This window comes from Pipistrellus hanaki (genome assembly GCF_964339955.1).
Source record: "Pipistrellus hanaki genome assembly, chromosome: 18".
In the NCBI taxonomy this organism is placed as follows: Eukaryota; Metazoa; Chordata; class Mammalia; order Chiroptera; family Vespertilionidae; genus Pipistrellus; species Pipistrellus hanaki.
This window is the reverse complement of record NC_140520.1, coordinates 23421237-23446847: the sequence shown is the minus strand read 5'-3', so window position 1 is coordinate 23446847 and position 25611 is coordinate 23421237. Positions and strand designations below refer to the sequence as shown.

General features: G+C 35.5%; 1 protein-coding gene across 2 annotated transcripts; it reads left to right on the top strand.

The window, feature by feature from the left end:
• Positions 1-122: 122 nt before the first annotated feature.
• Positions 123-22925, top strand: TRMT1L (tRNA methyltransferase 1L). Of its 2 annotated transcripts, XM_084866586.1 has the most exons (15): positions 123-642; positions 3769-3879; positions 5784-5897; positions 7219-7283; positions 9191-9320; positions 10212-10335; positions 11204-11283; positions 13585-13834; positions 14239-14451; positions 15750-15940; positions 17320-17398; positions 19104-19270; positions 20163-20225; positions 21245-21371; positions 21475-22925. In XM_084866586.1, the coding sequence occupies exons 1-15, from the start codon at positions 429-431 to the stop codon at positions 21725-21727; spliced, it is 2181 nt and encodes a 726-aa protein (XP_084722712.1). In that variant the 5' UTR covers positions 123-428; the 3' UTR covers positions 21728-22925. The 2 variants fall into 2 exon arrangements, with proteins under 2 accessions (XP_084722712.1, XP_084722713.1); XM_084866587.1 differs by lacking the exon at positions 20163-20225 and having other exon boundaries at positions 154-642.
• Positions 22926-25611: the final 2686 nt, after the last annotated feature.

Sequence of the window (25611 nt, the reverse complement as noted above, 5' to 3'; positions counted from 1 at the left end):
TGCACGCTGGTTATTGTAGTCTTTGGCTCGTTTGGGTGGTGGACGTCTGGAACGGGCACGCACAGTGGAAACAGAATGCTCTTAACTCATTGGTCGCCGTCCCCCCCCCCCCCCCCCCCCAGTTCGCGTCTGCGCAGTGAGGGGCGGCGTCGTAACGCCTCGGGGCGGGAGGAGGTGGGAAAGGGGAAGCGGATAGAACCTTGAACCGCTGCCTCTGGCTTTTAACTCTCCTGCAGACAGGCATTGGTTGCTGGTTCTTCCTCTTTTGTCTATTGCTCGGGTCCCCGCCTTCCCCGCGAGCTCCCCCTCCTCCCCCGCCCTCCTCGGATTCAGCCCTCTGGGCATCCAAGCCCGTTTTCCGATCGCGCCGCGGTTGAGCTCACGCCCGGTCCCCGCGCGCACGGGTCTGGCACACGGAGGCGGTAACTATGGAGAATATGGCGGAGGAGGAGCAGGAGGAGGTGGTGGTGGTAGCTCCGGCCCAGGTCCCGACCGCTGCCCCGGACTCGGCTCGGGTCCCAGCTCCGGCGGCCCCGGACTCGGCTCCGACTCCGGCCTCGACTCCAGCCCCAGCCCCCGCCCTGGCGCCGGCGCCGGCCCTGTCCCCGTCCCCAGCCTCTGGCCCCGACGAGGCTGAAAGCAGTAAGTGCAGGAGGCCCAGGTCTTCTCTGCTGCAGGAGCGAGAGAGGGCGTCTTGCTGGGGGAGGCCCTTCTTCCCCGGGGGGTGGCTTTCTTGGGAGAGGAAGGTGTATAGCGGGTTGGCAAACGGGCACAGAATGAAGAAGGCAATGCCCACCCACCTCGAGGACATTGCGATGAAGGTTGTGTGTGTGTGTGTGTGTGTGTGTGGCGGGGGGCGGGGGGGCGGTGCTGCAACATGAGTTTGAGGGCTTCGTTAAAGGGGGTCTTTTTTTTCTAGTACAAAAATAGGAAGGGACACCTAATCTGGTAGTTTCTCTGAGCTTTCGTCAGGGGGTCCTTTAAAAATGTGACATAGTAACCGAGGCAACCCGTGTGTTTACGGTAGCAGATCCTAGCTGCCAAGATTTAGAAACCGTTGCTCTCACCTAGGTTCTATGTTTGGACACACACACACACACACACACACACACACGATGAGTTTTTCTCATTTTTTCTACCGCAGTTTGCTCCCCAAAAGAATTTGAGAATAACGAGTGGGTGAATGGTCTAGTAAATGATAGAGGTCTTCCCTCAGACATAAGTACCAGTGGAGTTTTGTATTTCATCTACATCACAAGTCAGCTGTTGAAAATGATAGCCCAGAGTATTGTTTGCGCTTCTGAATGTACTTGCATGTTTTCTGAGTGGTGATTTATTGGACCAGAGAGGGCAAAGGTAGGCCCTCCTCATCATAAGGTCAGAGAGAGGTCTAGATGCAAAAGAAGGCCAGTTGCATGATGGCAGAGGACAGAGGGGGTTCACTGAGTAGTCTCCCTCAGCAGGTGTGGGTTACAGCTTTAGGAAATGCATGTTACACGTAGGTAACAACTGAGAAATTTGAAATGCCTTAGAAATATGTACATTTAATCACATTTTAAAAGTTTTCTCTAGATGGTCTAGTTAGGTCCTTAGATGTCAGTCATAAGTAGGCAAGATGAAGATGGCATATCTGAAATAGAACTGAAAATTGAGGGAAAAGTAACAGAAGAAGTTGTAAACAAAACTCCTAGCATCTGATTTAATAAGAGGTGTTTATCTCTTGACTTCTGGATTATTAGTGTGTTCCAGAAAGGGTGAGTAGACTTAAGCACAGATTGCCTGATACCTACTGTCTTGAACCAGAGAGTGACGTCAGAGATGCACATAGGCATGTCATGAAGCTTTAGTTAGATCTCTGCGAGTTTTCATTAGTGGACCATAGGATTTTCCATTCGCTCTTCGAACTTACCAGGCTCCTTCCTTTTATGTTGTACTATTTAGTAGTTAGGATGATTTTAAAAAGCACATCTTTATATAGATACAGACCTTTGAACCATGGAAGCCAAAAGCCTTTATGATTACAAATGTTTCTCATTTAAAAATACAGTAAGTAAAAAATTTGTTTTTTAATAAATTTGAGAAGGAATGGCTCATAGTACTATATTAAATTCCAAAATGATAGGCTCCGTGCTACTGCATCCAAAAAGTGATTTTTAAAAGTTATTTAACAGACTTCAGTGCCTGCTGTGTGCAAGTCACTTAGCCATTACAAAGATGAATAAGGCCTCCCCCTGCCTTCTTACTGCTTACTGACGGGGGATTGCACCAAAGGGTAAACAGGCGCTGGGAGTGAAGCTCAGAGAGGAATCAGGCAGGATGATAGCATTGTCGAGAATAAAATTTAAAAGGCTGATGGTTCTAAATTGTATAACCTAATTATATAATGAATATTAGTCTATGGCTTATCCTATCATCTCTTGGCTCATTGAGGATCGTTCCCTAAAAGTTATCACCTCCTAGCCTTGTATATTCAGGCCCCCACTTCGTAAACGTTCTCTTTTAAAATTTAGAAGTATGTAATTTGAAGGATGTGTAATATTTGAAAAACCTGAAAGTGTGTTTCTGGAACTGGGTTTTGATTGTTTTTCTTCTCATTTTCAATTTTTTTCCCTCAGGCTTCCTTCCTCATGTTCATAGTTTCACCTAACAAATGAAGGAATTGATTATGTCCATTCAGAATCCCTCCAGAACTCCAAAAACTAAACTGCCTACTGGACTATACTATATGAATACCAGTAGTATATCAAACACACTATGTCAAGAACTAAATTCCTTTTTTCTTTTCCTCTTCCCCTCTGCCATAAGCATTTTCTTCTTCCTTTATTGGTTAATGGTACCAGTATTCTCAACCAGTATTCAAGCAGTAAACTTGAAATATTAGAATCATTCTTGAGTTTACTCTTCAGTCTTACTTTACACCCACACCCCAAGTTTGTTGCTTCTTTTTTTTAATTTATTTTTTTACCTTCTATTCTCCTGTACCTATCTCTCACCTCAGTTATTGATCCATCCTTGGTACTATAGTCAGAGATATCCTCCTGAAACACAGTCAAATTGTATCATTCACTTTCTCAAAAACCTGCAAAGACAGCATTGCCTAAAGAAAAAAGGTAAAACTAACTTGCATAGAATTTATGCCTTTTGTGATCTGTACTACATTTAGCGTGTATTTTTCTACCAACTCCATCTAGCCAGGTGTGGGATAGAAGGGGCTGTATTTTTTATACCACATTCCTTTGTCGATGGGATTACTTAAGTTTATAAGGCCAGCCACCAATCTGACTGAATTCTGTTCATATCTTAATGCCACTTCTTAAGTAAAGACATTGTCAGAGGCTCTTGTTGGAATTAATTGCCCCTTCCTCAGTATGTCCAGCTTCTATTTACCCCAACTATTCATTTCATTCTGCCTTGTGTTATAGTTAGTAGTTAATCTCTCCTACCTGATTGAAAGTTCTTTGAAGATAGGAAACATGGCTTATGTTTCTTCAGTATTTTGTACAGAATAGAAACATTTTTTTAGAATCATATGGAATAATTAAGTAAATTTTAAAGCTGTCAGGTTACATAAATGTAGTTTTATCCCATGACTGCATTCTGAGGCACACTTGTCATTTTATAAACTGAGTTCCAGCAGTATTCCCCCTCTAAATATTAGGGTGTTATGCTACAGGAAATAAATTGTCAAACACTAAGTGAAATAATAAAAATGAAACTGGAATATAGATTGTTAAAAGATAATTTTCTAATTTTTAAATTTTCTTTCAGAGAGACACATCTCAATTCAGAGGCAGCTTGCTGATCTAGAGAAGTTAGCTTTTGTAGCTGAAGGGGATTTTGACTCTTCTAGTTCATTGAACTCAGATCATCTTGATGCAGGTATTTCCATGTTTGTATGTGTGTATGTTTTCTTACAATGCATGAAATATTTGCTAGAAATAGACTTGTATATTCTATTGAACTAGAGCAGTAGTAAGTATTTTTTATGCATGAAACTGATAGTCATCTCTATGCAAAGGTTCTGTGTGATCAGTTACTTCACAATTCAGGGAAATTACAGTCTCATCTTATATAATAAAAGCATAGTATGCAAATTGTCCCCTAGTCCAGGAGTTCCCCTGGGAGTTTGACCAGGGACGGGGCCAGTCTGGGGAAGGGAGGGAGTACCCAGCAGGCGGAAGCCACTAGGGCAGTGTTTTTCAACCTTTTTTGGGCAAAGGCACACTTGTTTCATGAAAAAAATCACGAGGCACACCACCATTAGAAAATGTTAAAAAATTTAACTCTGTGCCTATATTGACTATATATAAAGTAATTCTCTTGAATAGGAATCAAATAAACACAAAGAAAGTATTTTATAATTACTTTATTATGAAATACTAAGTAAACAAAATAGTGAAAAATTATAAAATTCTTGTCTTGTCTGCACCTACGGCACACCAGGCAACATCTCGCGGCACACTAGTGTGCCGCGGAACAGCGGTTGAAAAAACGCTGCACTAGGGACCTTATCAATGCCCGAAGGGTGTGTGTACTCTATGTGTATTTCTATTGCATTCAGCTATGAGTAACAAAAAAACATTGCCTTAAAAAATATGGAGGCTTACATTCTCTCATGTAACATAAGTACCAAGATAAGCAATCCAGGGCTGGTACGAGAGTTCCACGACACTGTCAATGCCCTAAGCTCCTCTCTTTCTGATTTGCCCTCCTTAGTGCTTGGACTCCATCCTTAAGATCAACTCATGGTGCTTTGAAGTAGGCCCAGTATTAAAAAAATAAACTGTGTCTATACTGGCAGTGTGCTATATGTGAAAGGTATTCGTTGGATTAAAATTTATTAAGTGGGTATTAACTGTTTCTGTATATTTTTATTGCTTTAAATTTGAACTTAAGGTTTTAATTCTTTGATATACTATCAATGTTTTCATTTGAGATACATTTCTAATTAAATAAGATTTTTATTTTGATAATACAAAATCTTTTCAAGGAGGTACTAATAAAGAAGGAAGATCTCACAAATTCAATAGTGGGGTACAGTGTTTCTAATCATGGCCTCTAGTCTCAGAATACCAATCATATTAAACTCCTTTGAGCCGAAACCGGTTTAGCTCAATGGATAGAGCGTTGGCTTGGGGACTGAAAGGTGCCGGGTTCGATTCCAGTCAAGGGCATGTACCTTGGTGGCGGGCATATCCCCAGTAGGGGGTGTGCAGGAGGCAGCTGATCGATGACTCTCTCTCATCAATGTTTCTAACCCTGTATGTCTCTCCCTTCCTCTCTGTACAAAATCAATAAAATATATATTTAAACTCCTTTGAGTTTCTTCTTCCACTTTTCTAACTCCACGTGATAACTGTTTTTGTTGCTGCCACAGCAGAATGCCACAGCAGCTACTTACTCTCTCTGCCCAGCTCCTGCCCCTCTGGGGGTGTGACAGCTGCTGCCTTTTCCCCTGTTCAAAGTACAGAGTGAGTCTGCCCGGCATTTTGGCTGGAAGAATGTATAGATTATCATTCTTCATCCTTTCTGTTCTCAGTGGCAGTAAGGATAGCAGCCAGCCACAGAGAGGGGAGTTTTAGGGTAAAAATCACTGACCCTGTGCTAACACAATTTTTGTTAACTATCCGCTGAAACGGGGGTGATGTCTTACTGAAGTTTAGAGAGACATTAAGTAAGAAGTGGGGTGGGGCTGGGGTCCTCCGTTAACTTTTTTTGTAACTGAATTGAAGCATTACTTGGTAGTAATGTCTGTGCCTCATTGGTTCTTTTTTCTTTATCAGGAAATAAACAGGCTTGTCCACTATGTCCAAAGGAAAAATTTAGAGCTTGTAATAGCCATAAGCTTCGTCGGCACCTTCAAAATTTACATTGGAAAGTGTCAGTTGAATTTGAAGGTTAGTATTTTTTGTGCTTACTAAAAAGTGATGTAAATGAAATTCAAGATTTGATACCAGTTTTAAAATTTTATAGTGAACTTAAGTATTTTAAGTTTAAAAATTTGAGGGATTCACCAAGAAACTAGAAACACCAATCAGAAAGGATATATGCACCCCTATGTTCATAGCAGCACAATCTACAATAGCTAGAATCTGGAAACAGCCTAGGTGCCCGTCAGCAGATGATTGGATCAAAAAACTATGGTACATCTACACAATGGAATACTATGCTGCCATAAAAAAGAAGGAATTCTCATCATTTGCAGCAACCTGGATAGAACTAGAGAACATCATGCTGAGTGAAATAAGCCAGTCAATGAAAGAGAAATACCACATGGCCTCACTCATTTATGGATATTAAAGAACATTATAAACTGACAAACCAAAAGTCAGACATAAAGACAGTAAAGCAACAAGCAGACTGTAAAATTATAGCTGGGAGAGTAGGGAGATCTGGGGGAGATAAGAGATCAACCGAAGGACTTGTATACATGCATATAAGTACAACCAATGGACACAAAACTTGGGGAGGGAGGGTATATATGGGGGGGGGGGCAATGTTAAAATATGTACACAGATAATAATAATAAAAAAAAAAAGACGCTATGGTGTATGTATACTAAACTGAGATATTATTCGGGCCACAGGAAAAAAAAAAAAAAGATATCCTGCCATTTTGACAACATGGATGGAACTTGAAGTGAAATAAATCAGATAAAGATTTTAAAAAAATAATAAAAATAAAAATTTGAGGGATTCAAACCCTTCTTTTTATTAATGTGTTTATTAATAAAATACCATGTTGCTTTCTAGGCAATAGCAATATATGACACAAGTAGTTTTTTTGGCAATCATTTATTAAGCATCTGTTATATACTATGTACTCTGCTTGGCCCCAGGGCTCCACATTTTGGACAGTGTCATAAATGAAGAAAGAGTCTGTGTAGCGCAAATTAGCATAAGGCAAAGAAGATGAAGCCTAAGAAAAAGTCAAGTGGCAGAGAATAGATGATATTGAGTTCTAAGGAAGCTAAGTGGCTAATCCAAGATAACAGAGACAGTCTTGGCAGAACCAGAATTCACACTTGGATCTCCCATATTTGTTTTTATATTGTACCATATGTAATAGGTAAACTAAGGCCATCTCATTTAGGTAAATTAATTAATGATATTACAAATTCAAAAATAATCTATTATTCTTATAAAATTTGCCAATAATTTTGTGAAAATTGAATATTTAACGAACAGTGATATGACAACCATCCATTCTTAATTCTAGGTTACAGAATGTGCATCTGCCACTTACCTTGTCTACCAGTGAAACCAAATATTATTGGAGAACAGGTAATCAGATTTATTTTTTAATTTAGCCCTCTTTAAAGAAAGTGCAATTTTTACTTGCTTTAAAACTAAAATGTTCATATTCAGCAATGAGATTTACTTTAAGATTTTGTATCTGAGTGTTTTCAGATCATCATATTGGAAAAAATATAAAATGCATGAAAAAAAGGGTTGCTGTATTAAAACTTTTATAGTTTTAATTTCAATCAGATATATTGCTGTCTTGTGTTCAAAAGGAAAATTATTTACTAATTTTAGAATGAAGAATTAAATAGAAAGTAAGTTTAAAAAAAAAATCTTGATTATAGAATAAGAGCCTTCAATTTCTGTGATTTAATAAATGCATTGATTTAATCTCACCATTCTTCCTGTGTGCTTCCAAAGGACAGAATAAAAAACATTCTGAAGTCCTTGATAACTTTTTAAAAAAGTAAATATGTTCATTTTTAGAATAGATTTGGACTTCGGGGAATAAAAATTATAAAGTATTTTGGTGACTAAATATTAGCTTATTATTAATTTTTCTTTTGAGAGTTAGAAACATCGATGAGAGAGAATCATCGATCAGCTGCCTCTTGCACACCTCCCACTGGGGATATGCCCGCAACCAAGGTACATGCCCTTGACCGGAATCGAACCCGGGACCCTTCAGTCCCCAAGCCGACGCTCTATCCATTGAGCCAAACCGGTCTCGGCTAATTTTTCTTTTGGATCACTAAAAACTATAAAGTGCTGGTGAAAAAATAACATTTGTTGTTGTTTTTTGGTGTGTGTTTTTTTTTAATCCTTATTGTTGAAAATATTTTAAAAAATCATTTTTTAAACAGTAGTCAGAAGAGTGCTTGTCCATGAGATATTTTGAATATGATAACTACAGTACCATAAGGAACCTTTGCAATGTTCTTGAATATCCTCAACTTGCTATATGATCCCAAGTAAATAGGAGGTAGACACAGCAAAAGTAGGCGCGCCATTGGAGTAGTCTTTTGGTCCTCAGCTATGTGAGAAATAATAAAGTGAGAATTTTTTATTTGGAAAAATAGACTTCTCATTAATTTTCAGAAATTTTGAAAGCTGGTTACTAAGTGTAGTTATCATTAAATATTAAATTAGCCCTAAAATTGGCTCAGTGGATAGAGCGACAGCCTGCAGGCTAAAAGGTCCAGGGTTCGATTCCGGTCAAGGACACAATCCCCAGTAGAGGACATGCAGGGGATAGCTGGTTAATGATTCTCTGTCATCATTGATGTTTATATCTCTCTCTCCCTCTCCCTTCCTCTCTGAAGCCAATAAAAACATTTAAAAAAAATTAAATTATATAAACTTAAAAGTGAATAAATTATATTAAAAACAAAGGTAATGAATTCTCAAAGCTCACTACTGCTTAATTATCTTACTGCATTTTTCTATTATCTATGCTCTTATGGTAATTAATATAAAATCTACATGGTAGCAATGCTGTCTTTTCCCAAATACATGTTCAGTGATGTCACATTGGTAACTTAAAGTTTGTCACAATTGTAGCTTGAAATTAAAGAGTATATTTTCTTGATATTATAGAGTATTTATATTACAGAAAGCTGCAAACTCTACAAAACAGAACTTTATTTTCCTGGTGAGACAGTTAAACATCTACCAGCACACTGCTGCTAATATTATACTATTTGTAAGTGCTGTTTATAGAAAGGAGGATACAGTTATTTGTTAGTTAGAATGAATGGGAAAATCTTAGAAATTAAAGTTGAAGCCTAATGTAAAATTAAATTGAAAAGTATAAGTCACATGGCAAAATTAATACTGTCTTCTATACCATTAAACCCAAGGCATATAAATTTACAACCTTGAATAAATTTCTATTTCATTGTCTTAGTAACTTATTTATGTATTGAATTAAATACTCTATTTGATAGATATCCAATAAAATGGGCGCCCATTATCATTGTATCATTTGTTCAGCAACAATCACCAGAAGGACTGATATGCTAGGACATGTTAGGCGTCATGTGAATAAAGGAGAGACTAAATCCAGGTATATTGCTGGTAAGTTGAGCAATCTTATTAACACATTAGTAAATAAATCCTTAAATAATGGTCCAGTTATTCCCTCAGCCTGGCCAGCTATTGGGCTGATCAGAGCCATCTCATGGAAGGTTGGCCGGACAAGGGAGGGACCATGGGAGGTTGGCTGTGGTTGTGTACTGACCACCAGGGGGCAGCTGTGTTGAGTGCCTCCTGGTGGTCAGTGTGCATCATAGCTACCAACCAGTCATCCAGTCATAATGGTTGCTTAGGCTTTTATATATATAGATGTGTCTCATTTCTTAAATATGTAAAACGTACACTCAAATACATCACCATTTCATTTGGTTTTATAGCTAAATTATTCAAATATATAGCAAATGTAGAATTTTCCCCTTTACTTTATATCTGTTTAATGTAATTTGTGATTTAAATCATAATTATGAGAAAGTGTTCTGAAATCTAGCATGTTCAGGAAATTCAATGATTTTTTTCTCATGCTGGCTAATGAAATGTAATCATACAAAGACACCACTTTTCTAACAATTATCCCACAGTAACATCTTTGGCAGCCAACCCATGTAAATGTAATATAGTATTTGATGAGGAATAAAGGTATTTTAGGATTCTATGCTATCTTAGGTTGATTGTTCTTTCTTTTGCTTTTTTGTTTGTTTTTAGATTGATTGCTCTTAACTAGGTATCATTATTGGTCTAGGCAGTTATGATTTTGAGTTGGTAAATTTCAATTCAGTAAATACTACTCTTTTTCAGAGTCAGTGGAATAGATCAGTTTTTAACACAACTAATTACATTAACACATTATTATAAAGGAAAAGTATTTTTAAGCCTATATTGTTTTAGATAGTTAATATTATTTTGTGTTTAACTAGAAATCTTTTTTCATCTTAGCTTCTGCTGCTAAACCACCTACTGAAATTTTGAAAGAGGTAGACACAGATGTACAAGTTTGTCCTAACTACTCTGTACCTCAGAAAACAGATTCCTATTTTAATCCCAAAATGAAACTAAATCGGTAAGCTAAATTGAGAAAAGGGTTATGGGGTGTTTCAAATCATTACAAATATACCCTCTCTTAATCTTTATGTTCCAATGCAGCGATTTTCATCTTGTATACCCCAAGAGGCACACTGATGTGCCACAAGAATTAAAACATGCAGTACCTGTTTAATCAGGGGCACTGACCTCTTTTCCCTTAGAGTGTCAAATAAAAAAATGACAACAGCCTGCACAATAATAGCCGTCCAGTGTGAATGAATCAAAATGACGCTTTTTGTTCGATCAGCAAAAAATATTTTTGGTTGCCACAGAATTTTAATAAATAATATATGTGTGCCATGAGATGAAAACGGATGAAAATCGCTGGCCTAATGTGTTGAAATTTAAATCTAGGTATAGAATGAAAATCATCTATCTTAGCATCTTAGCATTTTCTCAGAATGATCATTCTCTCTCTCTCTCTCTCTCTCTATCTTAGCATCTTAGCATTTTCTCAGAATGATTATTTTCTCTCTCTCTCTCTTTCTCTCTCTCTCTCTTTTTTTTGCCAGACCAATTTCTTCCTCAGAGAGTAAAGTAGACCTAACTTTATATAATTAATGAACAATGCTTTTGTGGGCAAATTTTGTTTATAAAACTTTTATTTATAAAATTTGCTTATAAAATCATTTTTTCATAGTGAATGTAAATAGAACCCAGTTGATTCATAGTTTAATTTCACAAACTTCTCGTTCTTATACTATTAAGTAGGGAATATGTTATTAGGCCCTTTTTTTTTTTTTTTTTTTTCAAATAGGATTGTCACTACTATTATTAAATTAAAAACTATAATGGTGAAGCCATGGTAGAGGAAAGTCATTTCAGATCATTATACTTTCTTCTAGGCAGCTAATATTCTGTACTTTGGCTGCTCTGGCTGAGGAGAGAAAACCTTTGGAATGTCTGGATGCCTTTGGAGCCACTGGTGAGTAATGAAGCTGTTTTGGAATCCAGCTTAATTAGCTTTGTACAGTATCTTTTCTTAGAAGGTGTATGTGGATATCATAGAATATTTTGATATAAAAAATTGAAGATCCAAACGCCTAGCGTTTGACTCAGTGGATAGAGTGTCTTTGACTCAGTGGATAGAGTGTCGGCTTGTGGACCAAAGGGTCCCAGGTTCGATTCCGGGCATTGGCACGTATCTCAGCCTGAGCCCTGGTCAGGGCGCATGCAGGAGGCAACCAATCAATGTGTTTCTATCCCATCGATATTTCTGTCTTTCCCTCTCTCTTCCAATCTCTTTAAAAATCAATGGAAAAATATCCTCAGATAAGGACTAAAAAATTATAATAAAATAAAAAATAATTGAAGATCCAAGGTATAATTTTTTTATTGTGGAAAAATTTCTAAAATATAAAAAAGAGAAGGATATAATAAATGAATCCCTTTGTATCTATCATTTCACAAATTATCAACTCACGCTCAGTCTTGTAACTATCCCATGCACTTATCTCAGACCTCATGTCCCCATCCTCCATCCCATTTTGAAACAAATCATAAATGACTCATTTCATCTGTAAACATTTGTTAGATCTCTAAAAGATAAGGACTTCTAAAAAATATAGCCATACCATTATCACACCTTAAAAAATTAAGAATAATTCTTTAATTAAATGTTTAGATATGCCCAATTATTTTTTTAATCAAATCAGATTCCAGAAAAATACTTTATTTCAATTGTTTAATATGTCTCCTAAGTGTGTCATCAACATATATATCTATCGTGTATGTATATGAGATAATTACTTGAGATACATCCTTGTCCTGTTACTGATCTTAAGGGAAAAACTTTAAACTTTTCACCATTAAGTATGATGTTAACTGTGAGCTTATCATATATGGCCTTTGAGGTATATTCCCTCTATCCTTGCTTTATTGAGAATTTTATCATAAATCAATGTTGAATTTTGCTGAATGCCTTTCCTGCACCTATTAAGATATTCATGATTTTTATCTTTCATTTGTTAATGCGATTTACATTGCCTGATTTTTGGATGTTGAACCAGCCTTGTATCACTGGAATAAATCCTACTTGATTATGGTGTTTGACCAGTGTATTGTTGAATTTAGTTGGCTAATAATTTTGTTGAGAATTTTGCATCTATGTTCATCAGGAATATTGGCCTGTAATTTTCTTTCCTTGTGGCATACTGTACCTGATTTTTGCATGGGGGTATTGCTGGCCTCATAAAGCAATGATTGATAGGCATTTCTTATTGCCATTTTGTTGTTTTCCAGTTGTTTTTATAGTTCCTCTTTCATCATCTCTTGTTCTTTCATCATCTCTTGTTCTCTTCCTTTGTGGTTTGATGACTTTGTTTAGTGACATGTTTATATTCCTTTTTCTTTACCTTTTGTGTATTTACTATAACTTTTTGCTTTGTGGTTACCATGAAGCTTTATCTGTAACAACCTATTTTAAGCCAAGACCGGTGTGGCTCAGTGGATAGAGCGTCGGCCTGCGGACTGAAAGGTCCCAGGTTCGATTCCGGTCAAGGGCATGTACCTCGGTTGCAGGCACATCCCCAGTAGGGGGTGTGCAAGAGGAAGCTGATCAATGCTGGTCAAGGGCATGTACCTCGGTTGCGGGCACATCCCCGGTAGGGGGTGTGCAAGAGGCAGCTGATCGATGATTCTCTCTCATCGATGTTTCTGACTCTCTATCCTCTCTCTTCCTCTCTGTGAAAAATCAATAAAATATATTAAAAAGACAAAAAAAAACCTATTTTAAGTTGATAACAATTTAAGTTTTATTCCATTATAAAATGCAACATTATTACTGTCCCCCAATCTACTTTTTGTTTTTGATGTCACATTTTACATTTTCATCATATATATCCCTTAACTCATTATTACAATCATAGTTATTTTTACTACTTTTGTGTTTTAACCCTCAGACTAGCTTTATAATTAGTTTCCTTTACTATATAATTATATTTCCAGTGAGATTTAACCTTTCATGTGTTTTCTTGTCACTAGATATTTTATTTGAACTGGGATCATAGAAAAGTTTTGTAAGAAATACTAATGAAAATCTGTAAGACTTTTTTTTGTTTGAAAACTTTTTTTCAGAGGCTTTATAGTGAGAAAGTAGAAAAAGAATTATGAAAATACTAAGATTTTGAAACAACTTATAGAATTATATTCTGTATTATTGTTATACTACTTTTATTTTGTAATTGTTACAATTTAAAAACATATTTTCTTTCCCATTTCTCCTAAGGGATAATGGGATTACAATGGGCAAAACATCTTGGAAATGCAGTCAAGGTTACAATTAATGACTTGAATGAAAACTCGGTGACCTTAATTCAGGAAAACTGCCATTTAAACAAATTGAAAGTGGTGGTGGACAATAAGGAAAAAGAAGAGGATGATGATATTCTTGAAGAAGGAGAGGAAAATCTTGGTAATATTAAGGTGACCAAAATGGATGCCAATGTACTGATGCATTTGAGATCTTTTGATTTCATGTAAGTGAAAAAAAATTGCTATGTCACTTTCTGAAATTGTCTGGAATTTCTTTTTTGCGGGAGGGCGGACAATATAAAATTTAAGAAAGTTTGTTTTTGCTTTTTGTTTATTTCAATTAATACTATTTTGTTTTTAGCATTGGTCTAAGGAATGCAATAAGAACATTTTCCAGCACTTGAAATAAAATGCCTGGGCATGACAGTTTTCCTTTAATCCAGATTTATTTTTATTTACCTAGCATAGCATATGGTCAATTTTATTACTTTGAAAACAGAATTGTTTTTAAAAAAAAATTTGTAAAGTACTTCTGAACACATGGGATTTTATTGTTAGAAATAATGACAATCATATAATTTTTGTTGCCAATGATTTTAAATAATGTCTACATCCTTTCTCACTTTAGACATCTAGACCCTTTTGGAACGTCCGTGAACTATCTAGATTCTGCATTCAGAAACGTAAGAAACCTTGGCATAGTATCAGTGACGTCTACAGATATCAGTTCCTTATATGCCAAGGCACAGCATGTTGCCCGGCGGCACTACGGCTGCAACATCGTCCGCACTGAGTATTACAAGGAATTAGCAGCCAGAATTGTGGTAGCAGCAGTGGCAAGGTACCGAATTGCCAACAGTGTAACACCTAATGTTTGGGCATCTGTTAAAAAAAGATTCAAGAAGTGCTTCTCTCATTTTTTAAAATATGCACAAAATGCAAATTCTCTATTTCATATCTTCCTTTGTTTTGTGATCTTACGTTGAATCTTTCAAAATTTGATTTGAAAGCTTGTGTTTAAAATAGTTTACTCTCCAATTAAAAATATTATGAAAATAACGTAGTAAGAAAGATAAAAATGAAAGTTAATTTTAAGTCAGTTATTCCAACAATGTAGGGTAGATGAGAGGATAGTACAATGAAAAGGGAAGGCAGATTGTTTTTAGATTTAGAAACAATCATGGTTTTACATTCGTCTAATCTTCATTTAAACAAATAATTTGCAAAACGATGGCTTATAACCTGATTATGCAGAATGATCTTGCCTACAAAAAAAAGCTGTCTTATCTAGATTTCTAAACATTTGAAGACCGGAATAGTTTTTGGAGCACCTCTTTTGTTCAGAATCTTACGCTATATAAATGGACAATGCAAATATAGATAATAATCAGTTAGCTCAATTACTGGCCTTAGAACTAATTTCACAGCATCTAGATTGAAATTCTACCTCAGCATAAATAGATTATTAGACTTCATAAATATTAAGGGTTATTCCTAATTAATTGAAAACTGATGTTCAGTTTATACATGCCCATGACCTACTTAAAAATGTTTATAACACTAACAAATTCAAATTAATACATATGAGCCAAGTTTAGTGTGTAACTGCGAAGAAAAGTAAGTACATAAGTGGTGCATCAAGTAGAATTTAATTCAGAAGTGTATAAATTCATAGTAGCAAGGACTCTGCCTGTTTACTTTCCCTGAATATTTAGCAGCTAGCTTACTACCCTACAGTTAGTATTCAGTAAACATTGTTTGGAAGAAGCTTTTATAGAAAGAATAGATAAAAAGGCAAAAATACACAGATAATAATTTAATCAGAAAGGATATATGCACCCCTGTGGTGATGACAACAAAGAAAGTGACATTGAAAACCAGGACCTGTAATCCTGTTCAGAGGCTGTCATAAAGGAAAATGTCTAATTACCGAAGACTCTGGAAAGCATCCTTTATTTACTGTATTTCATTTTGTGTAAGAGTTATAGCAATTATCTTTTAAAAGTATGCTGCCAAGAATTGAACTTTCCTTATTTTCCCTTTACCTTCCCATAACTGACTATCCAGGTTAGTATTATAAATATAATGTCAAAGAAAAATGAGAAGTGCCCAAAATAACTTAATTTTTTTTCCCCCCAGAGCTGCAGCTCGATGTAACAAAGGCATCGAAGTACTGTTTGCAGTGGCTCTGGAACATTTTGTCTTGGTGGTTGTGAGAGTTTTGAGGGGGCCTACTTCTGCAGATGAAACAGCCAAGAAGATACAGTATCTGATACATTGTCAGTGGTGCGAAGAGAGAATTTTTCAGAAGGATGGTAATATGGTAGAAGGTAATTCAAGTCTCTTTTGACTGTATACTGTGTCTAATTTATTTAATTTAATCTTTATGGTTGAAAGTATTACCTATTTCCCCCTAATTGACACAATAAATTGTGTTTATGTATAAGCCTCCAATAAATAAGCCTTTATCACATCCCTAATTGTACATATTGTCCTTTGATTTTTAAAGATGACAGTGATAACTTTATTTCCTATCCTAGATTTCCTTTCATCAACAGAAAAGACATTTGTGTGAGTTTATTTACTGGTGCTATACGATTTACGCTCCTTAGCTCTGCCCTCCTCCATTGAAACATCTAGAAATAATTTACTTTCCACTCTCACTAATTTTAGAAACATAAGTTAGGATTACCCCTCTATTTCTTGCTGAATATAAAAGCCATCAGTTATAAAACTCCTTCAGTAAACATTTATTGAGACTCTACTATTTGCCAGGCCTGGGAACCAAGGAAAATAATTTGGCTTTTGCCCTCATAAAGGTGTTCCTATTTTTGCTTTTCCAGGATATAGAAATAGTTGCCCTAGGAAAAAGTGACAAAGCCTTTAAGTAAATCTAAAATAAGATCTCACTCTTTGTATTACCATTATGATAACATTGATATCAGATAGCGAAAAGCTAAAGATCTATGTCCCTACCACTATAGCCTTGAGTTCTGGATATCTCCAAGACTGATTGATCAGATCCAGCCCTTCCAAGGAAGTGCATGATCCATCTAGGAACAGCCTGGGTGAAATTTGTTGCAGAGAGTCTGATTTAAAGTGACTACTCTGGACCTTAAGTGAACTGAAAAAGTTCATGCTAGAATATTGCCCCATCTCGGAAACTACCTCCCCAATTTCCTTGTGATTTTATCGGGCCGCATTGCTCTTTAAATTGAATTAGATTCTTATAGCCTACATTTTGGGGCTGATTATGAATCAGGTCTAGGGAACGGGATAATTCTTTTCTTTCCAATTGCAGAAGAGTTAATATGAGAAATGTCTTTATTTTGATGGGATGGCAGTTGTATGGATATATATATTTGTCAAAGTTCATTAACCTCTCCATATAAAATGTACACATTTTATTGCATGTATATTTTACCCCAATCAGTTGATTTTAAGATACAGATATCTTATGGACTTTGTAAGACCTTCTCCTACTTAATTTCATGTATTAACTAAAAGATCTCTAATCTGTTTGACATGGATTTCTATATTCTGCTTTAAGCTTTAATCCTCTGATCTATATAATTGAGATTTTATCAAAATACTTAGCACAATATCTGGCACATAGAAGATTCTCAGTATATAGTAGCTGCAGATTATTATAACAATTACTACTATGTATCTATTATTTCTGCTTTGATTTCTTTTCATCTTTTCACAGAAAACCCATATAGACAGCTGCCCTGTAACTGTCATGGAAGCATGCCTGGAAAAACAGCAATAGAACTTGGGCCTCTATGGTATGTGTGCCGAAGAATAATAATATATTCAGAATTGATTTATATATTGATTTTGTTTGCTGTCTTTTGATGATGTGAGGTAAAAGACAAGCAAATTTTGATTGAAATTTTTAAAGTCTAGGCAAATAATTATGACTTCTCCCCCTATGAACCTGAGGTGTTTGCTGTTTTCAGATTTTTCTATAACATGATTCCCCCAAGTTAATGACAGTGCTAAGAGGCAGTGGAATTAGAGAAGTCTGACTGTTCTGCGAACTAAATTCATTTCTGAATAGTAAGAATTAGGCTTTTTTTTTTATTTGATAATTATAGAACTTTAGGGTGTGGTTATAAAGTGATCACAATAACTTTTTCTAGAAGAGTCAACTAATATAAAAAGACTTTGAGGAATTAATTTTAAGAAGGGCATATGCAAAGAATGCCTTTTGTTTTAGTTGTTTAGATGGGACAGTTGCAAATTTTTAATATATGTGTGCTTTTGTACACAGAAATTTCTAACAACTTTGTGACAAGAATCACTGCAGATATCTACCTCATTAATTTACAAGGTCAAGGTTTAGCCACCTACTAAACTTAAAAATTAACACAAATGGTAAATATGTTTGTGCTGATACACATTTTTAAACCTTTTTCTTTCACGTCTAGCTAACTTTTTTGTTATTTTTCACTTTATTTAATTTATTGGAGTGATATTGCTTAATAAGTTATATAGGTTTCAGGTGTACAGTTCAATAATACATCGTTTGTATGTTATATTGCGTGTTCACCACTCCATCTTTAGCCTATGTTAACACCCTTAGATTAAGAATGATCTAGTTAGTCTTCCTTTCTGGTACTCTCTTACCTATGTCATCTGCTACATGTTGATCCTAATCACTGACCTCAGAACTGGGGAAATGAATTAACAGCCTGCTGGATCCAGAAGGAAGGTCTAGCCCAAGTCCTACATATTACAGATGAGAAAATGAGGACCAAGTGTTTTAAGTGCTGGCTGAAACTGAACTCCAAAATTTGGCAGCTCAGGCAGGGCAAGAACTTGGGTCGTCTCTCTCCCAGGACTGAGTTCTCATGCCTCTGATTTCCTCACTCAAAGCCATCATCCTATCTTTACTCTCATCCAGAATATCTCCCTCTTTCCCCACTTCTTTGAAGTCTCTCTTTAAATGCTTCAACCCAATTATTTCTAAATTCCCTTTTAGTAAACCTACATTGATTGCTCATTTGACACTTAAAATCATGTATTCGCTAACCCTGGTAATAATAGCTACCATTCATTAAGTATATACTTTGTTCTAGAGATTTTATGCATGCCATCTCATTTAATTCCATAAACACTTGGAATATTTACTGTTACAGGAATATGCATTGTTAAAACTTCTGCATTATATTACACCCGGGTCTAGATTTATAGGCTTAACATTGTATCTTATACTTCGGTGTATATTTCACTATATGTAACACGGGGTATAGATATTGAGGGTTGATTTAACTATGAATGAAATTTCCTTGACTAACACTAGTTTGAAGAACTAACATGATAAAAAGGAATGAAGAAATAGAAAATAAACAATTTTAAGTTAAATCATAAATTCTTATTAATCTCAGTATTTAATCAATCATATAACTAATTATATATCTTATTTAAGACAACATTTCTCTCAAACCCAATTCTCTATATCTTCTTGGGAATTTTTTGTTTTTTTAGGTCAAGCTCTCTCTTCAATACTGGATTTCTCAAAAGAATGCTATTTGAATCTCTTCACCATGGTTTAGATGACATTCAGCCCCTAATAAAGACATTAATCTTTGAGTCAGAGTGTAATCCTCAGAGTCAGTTTTCAGTTCATTCACCTTCAAATCTCACCAAGCAAGGTAACCAATTCAACACTAGTTTACTAGCTTACAAATTACCGAAATACTCTATCTTTTTAAACTTGATTTGATGTTATAATCAAAAGCAATATAGCCAAAACCGGTTTGGCTAAGTGGATAGAGCATCAGCCTGTGGACTCAAGGGTCCCAGGTTCAATTCTAATTAAGGGCATGTACCTTGGTTGCGGGCACATCCCCAGTGGGGGGTGTGCAGGAGGCAGCTGATCAATGTTTCTCTCATCGATGTTTCTAACTCTTTATCCCTCTCTCTTCCTCTCTGTAAAAAATCAATTAAAATATTTAAAAAAAAAAAAAAAAAGCAGTATAAGTGTTTTTTAATCCTCCCTAATGAGTCCGGTCATAATCTGCTTAATTTTTATTTTTAATTGCATATTTCAGGTTTATATTCAGCACCTGAAATAATGATTTTATTAAGATAAAAGTATGTATTTTTATAATTTTAGTACATTAAAAGTACTGTCTTTTGTGATTTTATTACACTTACCTGCTTTTTAAAAAGAGAAACCTTAAGGAATTTTGAGTGGTATAGCCATCGAGACACAGAAACTAAGATACACACTTATCACGCAGTAAAACGATGTTTTTTTTCTATTTTCTCTTTAGTATAAATAGGCTTTTGTCCTTTTTATCTGGCCATTGGCCTAAGGGTGGGCCTATTAGACATCCTAGCATTTATCATCATAAGTCATTAGAAGCAGCATTTGTTGTAGAGGATTTAAAATGTAATTCTTACCCTGTTTTGCTATAGAAACTATATATTCAGAAAAGCAGTGTGGATATAATTTAGTAATAAGCTTTTATTTAAACTTTGAATTGTTACTTGCTAACATCCTGTAAAATATTTTATGATTCCCATTTGTTTTTATTTTAGAAGAATGTGGTATATCTATTAAAACTACAGATGATACCACAACAGATAATTACATTGCACAAGGTATGTATGTATATATGTGTTTGAATATGTACATATGTATGTATCAGTGCAAAAGGACAGCAAAAGAGTAGGAAGAGATTTCTTTGGTAGTCTATTCACAGTGCATTTTTTTATTGTACTGACAACCTAATTAGAGTAAAACTTGTTTATCTGGCATTTACACAATTCAAAATTTCTATGAACATGTACTGTGTTCATAGTTCTAATATATAATGCATCCCTTTGAAAGAACTGTATTATCTTGAAAGAACCACGTGAACCAAAAGAAGATCAAATTGTTTGATAGAGTTGATTAAATTTTCTTTTAAACTTTTTCATCACCATATGATGCATAACAATTCCTTTGATTAACCAGAAGATCTATCCTCTAGCCATAAGAATTTATTGTATGGACTTTCTTATTATTTGGTATACTTAATTTCTCTTCCGGAGGTAAGAAAAAGGCAGTATGGTATATGGTAATGAGCAATTATCTTTTAAGAGCATCGCTTTGCTTCTTTATGTTGTTTGTTGTATAACCTTGGGCAGGCTATTCATTGAAAACCTATTTATCAAATTTTGGCATTCGGTAGAGAGTACAAGTACAAAAATGGAAGGGCATTATCCCCAGGATAATATAATATACTCTGGGGGGGTAAAGATTTACACACAGAAAAGACCTATACACATGAAACAATCAAACTCTGAGTAGTATTGATAGTAATGAAGTCTGTGAGATGAATGGCCAAGAATTCAAATAGCTTTCTTCAGGAGATGAAAATAGGATTGAGGCTTGAAATTCAAGAAGGTAGAAAGTAAGTTCTGAATCGCAAATAGTTAAATATTAAAATTACATCAATTAAGGATAGTGGAAATGAAAATATCTTATTCTTGCAATGAGTTCTCTCTTAAGAATTAAGACTGGGTAGGTTGAAATGGTGTGTGTAGAGGATTTAGACTTGAGAAAGCATAGAGTTATAAAAGTATTTGGTTTGTAATTTTAAGAGAATGCTAATTTTGTGTGTATTTGTGTGTCTCAGGAAAAAGAAAATGTACTGAAGCAATCACCAATTTAGCCAAAAAACAAAAGACTGATGCCAGTACTGAACATCCTCCCTTTTATTACAACGTCCACAGACACAGCATTAAAGGGATGAATATGCCAAAGTAAGATAGCCAGTCAATGGCAAGTGTATATTTTATAATTTAATGACACTGTGGTTTAAATAAAATTATAACCTCATTTTTTTTTTTCCTTTTCTTGCTGCAGATTAAAAAAGTTTCTGTGCTATCTTTCTCAAGCAGGCTTTAGAGTGAGCCGAACTCATTTTGACCCAATGGGTGTCCGTACAGATGCACCTCTGATGCAGTTTAAATCTATCCTTTTAAAGTACAGCACCCCCACCTACACTGGAGGACAGTCAGAGGGCCACGTCCAGTCTACATCAGAAGACACAGTAGCTGACAGAGTTGAAATGTCAGTGAATGAAAAAGCAGAAGCAAGCAGTTGCAGAAGATGGTAAAAGTAGTATTCCCATACATCTGTATAGAGTGTCTGCCTAATACTTCTCCATACCACTGTAGTTTTTTTTATTCTTTCAATTCAGTGGTGTAAAAATAAAAAACAGTGCTGTTTTCATTTTAAAAAGTAGCAGTTTCTAACTTAACCGGTTTGGGAGTTAGGCTTTCCAAGTTTTTCTTAAAGAAAACTTAAAATTGTAATGAAAACATTTCATATGAAGCCAAGTTTATGACTGAGATCACCTACTATTTAATAACTCAGAAAATTCTCACATGCAAAATGTTGGAATTTTATGTGTGTCACGTAAGTCACACCTCTGCATAAGTTGATGCTGAATAGAATAGGAAGAACATTGTCTTTCAGGTCATTAATATATTTCACAATTATGAAGTTAAAATACATTTTTGATTTTAAGAAATCACATCTCTCCCACATTAATCTTTTAATTTTTAGTTTTTGAGAAATTAAATACTTATCTGAGATAGAAATCCATTTTTTCTAAGTTTAACGTCTAGATGACTACACTTGAGAGTAATTGTTTGTCAAAATAGAGACGACAGTTCCAATTATAATAATTGTTCATAAGCACTGAGATTTTGTTATAAACTAATTGGGTGATCTCAAGTGCCTCAGTTTACTGCATGTACAATATTCATTCACTTGGTTGTGCTACCTCAGATGTAAAACTTACAAAGTTATAAAGTGAGACACTTGTTTTGGGGGTGTTTTTTTTGCTTTGTTTTGTTTTTTAATTTGTGAGGTTTTTTTGTTTGGTTGGTTGTGTCTTTTTTTGTGTATATTGCTGATTTTTTGTATAAAGTAGACCAGGCTAACATAATTAAGAAAATTAGTTGAAACAAAAATCTTTTTTTCCGTTAATATTGTTCTTCATTTGAATATGAGTTTCAATGAAAGGATTTAGTATAAAGTTTGGATTTTTGTCTCAAGGATCTAATCCATATTTACCCTAAAGTATTTGTTAAAGGAAGTAACTTTTTATAAGCATGAAGCTTGGAGGATGAAAGGGGAGAAATAACTGAAAGTTTTTAATACACTGCATAAGAAAAAAGCACTCCAGTGACATAAACAAAAATCCAGGGAAAATCTTTGTGTTATTACAGCATAGTTCTGGAGGATTTTTTCCCCTTCGATTAATGGAATCATACATTTTGGTAAAATAAAGGAATATGTGAAGTGCATTTGTTTCTTTTATGACCATAATAAAACTATAATTCTTGCCAGTTACAATTAAACTCACAAATCAGCACAAAAAGAAATGGTATTACTTTTTTGTTTGTATGGTTAAAGATAAAAATTACTAAAAATAAAAAATTAAAATTACTATAAATCCAAAGGCAAATCAGCACTTGGACCATCTGAGTTAGTGTATGTTGTTGAATCCTTTGCACTCCGCTGTCCCCTCTCAGGGGACATCGGAATTCTAGCATATCACTCGGATGTCCCCTCTCAGGGGGGACATTGCCGTTTATTAGTGATTACGGGGAATTGAGTTAATTCAACGCACGTTTCTGCCGCAAAGTAGCGTTGAGTAGCTGGTAGCCAATGTCCAGAATGGTTCGGAGTGCAAAGGGTTAATATCAGTTTCAAATTTTGCTAAATGCTTAGCGTAACATTTTGATGATGAAGAATTTTACATCAGGAGCCTAATTTGATATAAAATATGCAATAATTTATTTAAAATGTTTATATTAACTTCACTACTTGGTAGGAAGTAGTTTGGAACTTGTTAGTTTGGAAGTAGTTTGGAACTACATCAACCTAAAGAGGAAATCCTTTTAAATTCCATCTAATTCTACATTAACACCTTGTTTGCATAACAATAATTTGGAACATAAAGTCAGCTGTATCACTCCTTTAAAATTCGGTAAACACAAGAAACTAGTTCTTACAGTGTGTTGGCTCTGCTAATTGCTTATGGTAATACTCTAACCACAGACTCAGGAAATGGAAGAAGTAATGTGAAGGGTTTGGGTGCCACTGTGGTGGATTTTGGTTAAAACTTCATCACTCACTGGAGAATAGTTTGCAGAAATGAGACTAAGACCAGGTGTTCAGTAATTTCTAAAAGTCTAGGGATTTCTTTCCTTGGTGCAAAAATAGCTGCTCTGGTAAATGGCCACAGACTTTGGAGAAGGCTAAGCACATGCCTAATACAAACTTATGGCAGGGTCCTTTCTCAATGGACACTTGAAATGTGAATTTTATCAGGCCTGGGAAATGGATAAGGGATCTTAACTTCTATAGTAGCTGTAGTGATCTGCAGTTTTCAGTTTTAGATAAATCCAATGGACCATTTTGGTCCTTTGGCTCATCTGATCAATTAGCCAAGGCCAAAAAGTCCTCTCAGACTATATAAAGCTCTTCAGGGTGCTAGTTCTCTTCTCACCAGGGCATTTCTCAATGATGGCCAAGAGAGTTGCTCCAATCACAAAAATCAATCCTCTCCAACATTCCCCCTTCTAAGTCTTTGATTTCTTCTCTGTAATGTATCAGGGAATTTTCACACCTCACCTCCAATTTAGATGAGGCTCTGCTAGCAGTCAAAATTTCAACCAACTGAACAGAACCACTCCCAGCTTATTCAAACTGACGTCCTCTCTAGTGTAAGTATACCCATACTGATAATTTGACCCAATTTAAGATTATGTTCCTTACTTTAAGATCTAACATACTCGGAATCTATTTCCACAGGTATTCTTCATAAATCATCAGCATTCTTTCAAGAGGTACTTTGTACTTGTCCCCAGAATATGCTGGGATCTGAAGATAAGGAGGGATTGTAGGGATAAAGCAGATGGGATGCTTTTTGCCAGGTAACTAACTCCATGAAGGGTTCATCCACCAAAACAGGAAACATCCATTTTAAGTGAGGTTCAGTGTAGTAAAGGATTTAGGATACAGATTCAGCCAAATCTTAACAAAATTCTTATTTCAGTTCTCAGAATGCCACGCTCCAGGCGAAATGTCTTAATATCTTTAATTTTTGAGAATTTGCTTCATATAGAAATCTTGGTTCACTGCCTTTTCAACACTTCCATTCATTACCTCCATGACTTCTCATGAGAATCGAGTGATTAGTTTATCAAAGATCCCTTGTATGCAATGGGTCACTTTTCTCTTGCTGTTTCCAAGAGTTTCTCTGTTATTTAGCATTTGTTCAACTTCTTAGATGTAGATTGTTTTTCACCAAATTTTGAAAATCGAAGCATTTCTTCAAATACATAAAGTGCCCCTTTTCTCTCCTGGAACTTGAATACACTTGATGGTGTCCCACAGGTCTCTCTTTTGTTCTTTTCTGTGTTCAAAGTTCAAATCTATTAGCCCCTCTGTTGGACTTATTTCACTTCTTGTATACTTCCAACCCAGTATTTTTATTCAAATTTATTTTAAAATGGTTTTAGTTCTTTGAACATATTTTCTGATTTAAACATTTTGTTAATTAAGTCCAACATCTAGGCTTTCTCACACTTTTCTGTTTCTTTACATGTCATGCAAAGTTTTGTTGGAAACTAGATATTTGAAATATAACTGGGCAATGCTGGATAAAAGAATCCCTTCACAACCTTGGGTTTTGTCGAGTTTGCTGTTTGTTTAGTAATCTACCCGCACTAGTTCTACAAAGTGAGCATTCTTTGCTGTATCGAGCACTATATTCTGCTTTGTTAGCTTAAAGGTCAGCTAAAGGTTGGACAGAAAATTCATTAGGTGCCCTGAAACAGTAACTCTCCCAGCCTTGAAGTGCTCTGTGAATGTTTTCAAATATGCTTTCAACACTCCAGCATGACGTTTACGCTGTGCCTTCACCCTCACTTCCTGCTTGAAGAGCCTCAAGTTCTGCCACAGCTCAGGTGGTGCCTCCATCTG

Bases quoted from the DNA above. Each gene is read 5' to 3' on its own strand.
- TRMT1L (XM_084866586.1), top strand. From the start codon at position 429: ATGGAGAATATGGCGGAGGAGGAGCAGGAGGAGGTGGTGGTGGTAGCT. The intron at 643-3,768 runs GTAAGTGCAGGA...ATTTTCTTTCAG, and splicing joins CCCCGACGAGGCTGAAAGCA to AGAGACACATCTCAATTCAG. The intron at 10,336-11,203 runs GTAAGCTAAATT...ACTTTCTTCTAG, and splicing joins CCCAAAATGAAACTAAATCG to GCAGCTAATATTCTGTACTT.